At 39.3% G+C, this 2614-nt stretch overlaps 1 protein-coding gene across 6 annotated transcripts in view; it reads right to left on the reverse strand.

The window, feature by feature from the left end:
* FAM104A (family with sequence similarity 104, member A) overlaps window positions 1-2614 on the reverse strand; it is a 25576-nt gene that overhangs the window by 18146 nt on the left and 4816 nt on the right. For 3 of the 6 annotated variants that reach the window (XM_011966842.1, XM_011966208.1, XM_011967587.1), the window contains exon 2: window positions 1455-1554. The exons of 1 other annotated variant lie outside the window; for it this stretch is intronic. In XM_011966842.1, coding sequence (XP_011822232.1) covers window positions 1455-1554 — 100 coding nt within the window. Of the gene's footprint in view, window positions 1-1454; window positions 1555-1916; window positions 1937-2614 lie in introns of those variants that run through there. 2 more of the 6 variants (XM_011968317.1, XM_011969052.1) reach the window with 2 other exon arrangements.

The following is a 2614-nucleotide window of genomic DNA, read 5'->3' on the forward strand; positions in this document are numbered from 1 at the left end:
TTACAATTCAAAAGAATGGAAACTCAATTACTATTACAGGGTTTTATCATTAGATATTCATGGTAGCCTCTAATCTTGTTTTCTTTCATCCCTGAGATTCCCCAACTATTACATTAAACAAAGCTCAATTACCTTTCTGATAATTATAATTTATATATATATGTGTGTGTATATATGTGTGTGTGTGTGTGTATATATATATATTTTTTTTTTTCTGAAACAGAGTCTTGCTCTGTCACCCAGGCTGGAGTAAACTGGAGCAATCTCGGCTCACTGCAACCTCCGCCTCCTGGGTTCAAGCGATTCTCCTGCCTCAGCCTCCCGAGTAGCTGGGATTACAGGCGCGCACCAACACATCCAGCTAATTTTTTGTGTTTTTAGTAGAGACGGCATTTCACCATGTGGCCAGGTCGGTCTCAAACTCCTGACCTTGTGATCTGCCCGCCTCGGCCTACCAAAGGGCTGGGATTACAGGTGCAAGCCACCGCGCTCGGCCAGGAAAATATTAAAGGAGGAAAAACAGCTATAGAAACTCAGGTCTCCACACAGAAGGATTCTATTCTGCACTTGTTCACTGTCTCTGAATGAATGTTACCTCCATGAAAGTTCCCAATTTTTCCCCCTTGGGGGAGTTACTTTGAATTGCTGGCATAGACAGACCGGATATAGGTCAGATCTTCTTATCAGGAACTAATTAAGTCCAGGTTATTTGGGTGTGGGAGAGTGCTACTGTGAGTTACGCTAGGGCGCTTTGTTGTTGAGGCCTTTCTCTTAGTGTGACAACCGTTAAGGGTCGAACTCTCTAGGTGCATAACTTAATAGCAGCATTACTTTACATTGGTTCCCTTTCACCAGCACAGAGCAGCCTTCCAATTGCACAGAAAATTGATCCTCGGTCTGCATACTGAAGCACTCCTTCAGGAAATCAAAAATTGTAAAAAAGTTCAAGAACACCCAACTCCCCTTCCCTCTCACCACAGGAGCTCTTTTCAGAACAAAATAATGAAAAGTAAAAACACTGAAAAATGGGATTTTGCATATACATACCTTACATATTTTACATGCTTAATGTTTCTCTTAAAAGGCATTTGAAATGAAGCAACAAAATATGTTTATCTTAAGGACAATTCATGGTTTATAAACTACCAGAAAAGAAGTTGGCTGCTGAAATACAAAACAGGGAGTTCAAACATAGGCTTTCAAAGAGCCACAAAATTCCTAACAAATACAAATCAGTGTGTGCACGTATGACTATGTGCAGATATGTACTGTTTTGCTGGGGAGAGGGTACACAGTTTCCTCAAAGAGGTTCTGATTTGGAAAAAGAAAGGTTAAACCACTGTAATCAAGTAAGGTCATTTTAAACTATTCTTTAAGTAAATTTAATTACACAGCAGATACTGGGTTATTTCACTGAAGCAGTGAAAACAAGACTATGTGGCCACACGTCCTACCTCTGTGTCCCAGGAATCCTGAAGGACAGGGTTTCTGCTACTCCTTTTGGTCTGGGGGGGAAGATGGTTGTCTTCTTCGTTGCCATTCCTTCTCCTTTTCCTGAAATTAAATCACAAGGAGAAAAAAAAAAATCAAAACAACTGATATTTTGGACACTTGAATTGCAAACCATAACAACATATAAATTTGCCCTCTCGCCTGAGAAAACATAATTCACCATATGATATCCCGATAGGTTATTGGTTGGAAGTATACCATCACGGGACACTAAGCGCAAAAATACAAGGTAGCAGCAGGAAGGTCAAGCTTAAATTAGTAAAACTCATTTCTAAAAAGAAACTTAACAATTTTAAATGTCTGTTGGGACTAAAACAAGAACAGGAAGAGGTTAATGACTAAGCTTTCAACCTAATTAAGGTTTTCTTCTTTCTACACTCCTTGAAATTACAATTCCAAGTTACCTAATTGTACTCCCTTCCATATGACAACATTTGAAATAAGAGTGGCTGCCTTTGCCTATTTGCCCTGAAAACCCTTATAAAGGTACCTCTTGGTCACATTAACCTGATTATTCTGGCAACACTAGCTGGTATTATGATATAACAATTACTTCACTAGATTGTTACTATGAGATTATAGCATAAGCTGCTTAAAATTTCCAGGTTTAAAGAAAAATCACACATCTTTCTTAGGCAAGTGTTCTCAGATGTGCAAGAAAGACCAAATTTGTATGTACTCTATTTAAGAATTATGTGCTGTCAAAACGATTTCTGAACCCGTTAGAAAACAGAAATAAATTAAAGGAGGTAAAATTTTAAGTCAAATTGCCCAGAACTGTACTGTCCAATATGGTAGCCACCAGCCACATACGGTTATTTACATTTAAATTAACTAAAATTAACCATCCAGTTTTTAGGTCACAGCAGCCCTGTTTCTAGTGCTCAGTGGCCACGTGTAGCTAGTGGCTACTGCACTGACCAGCACAGATAAAGGACATTCCCGTCACTGCAGAACGTTCTCCCAGCAGCACAGGCTAGAGGTCTGTATGTACATGGCAGCAGCACCTATTAAAAAACCCTTAAAGTTTCAGCTTTCTATAGATGAGAGACAAAAGGCTGGTGTGGACACACAGCTTTTGGAAAGCATGTACAATTGGAAG

The sequence above is a fragment of the Mandrillus leucophaeus genome, unplaced genomic scaffold (genome assembly GCF_000951045.1).
Source record: "Mandrillus leucophaeus isolate KB7577 unplaced genomic scaffold, Mleu.le_1.0 Scaffold1, whole genome shotgun sequence".
Lineage (NCBI taxonomy): Eukaryota > Metazoa > Chordata > Mammalia > Primates > Cercopithecidae > Mandrillus > Mandrillus leucophaeus.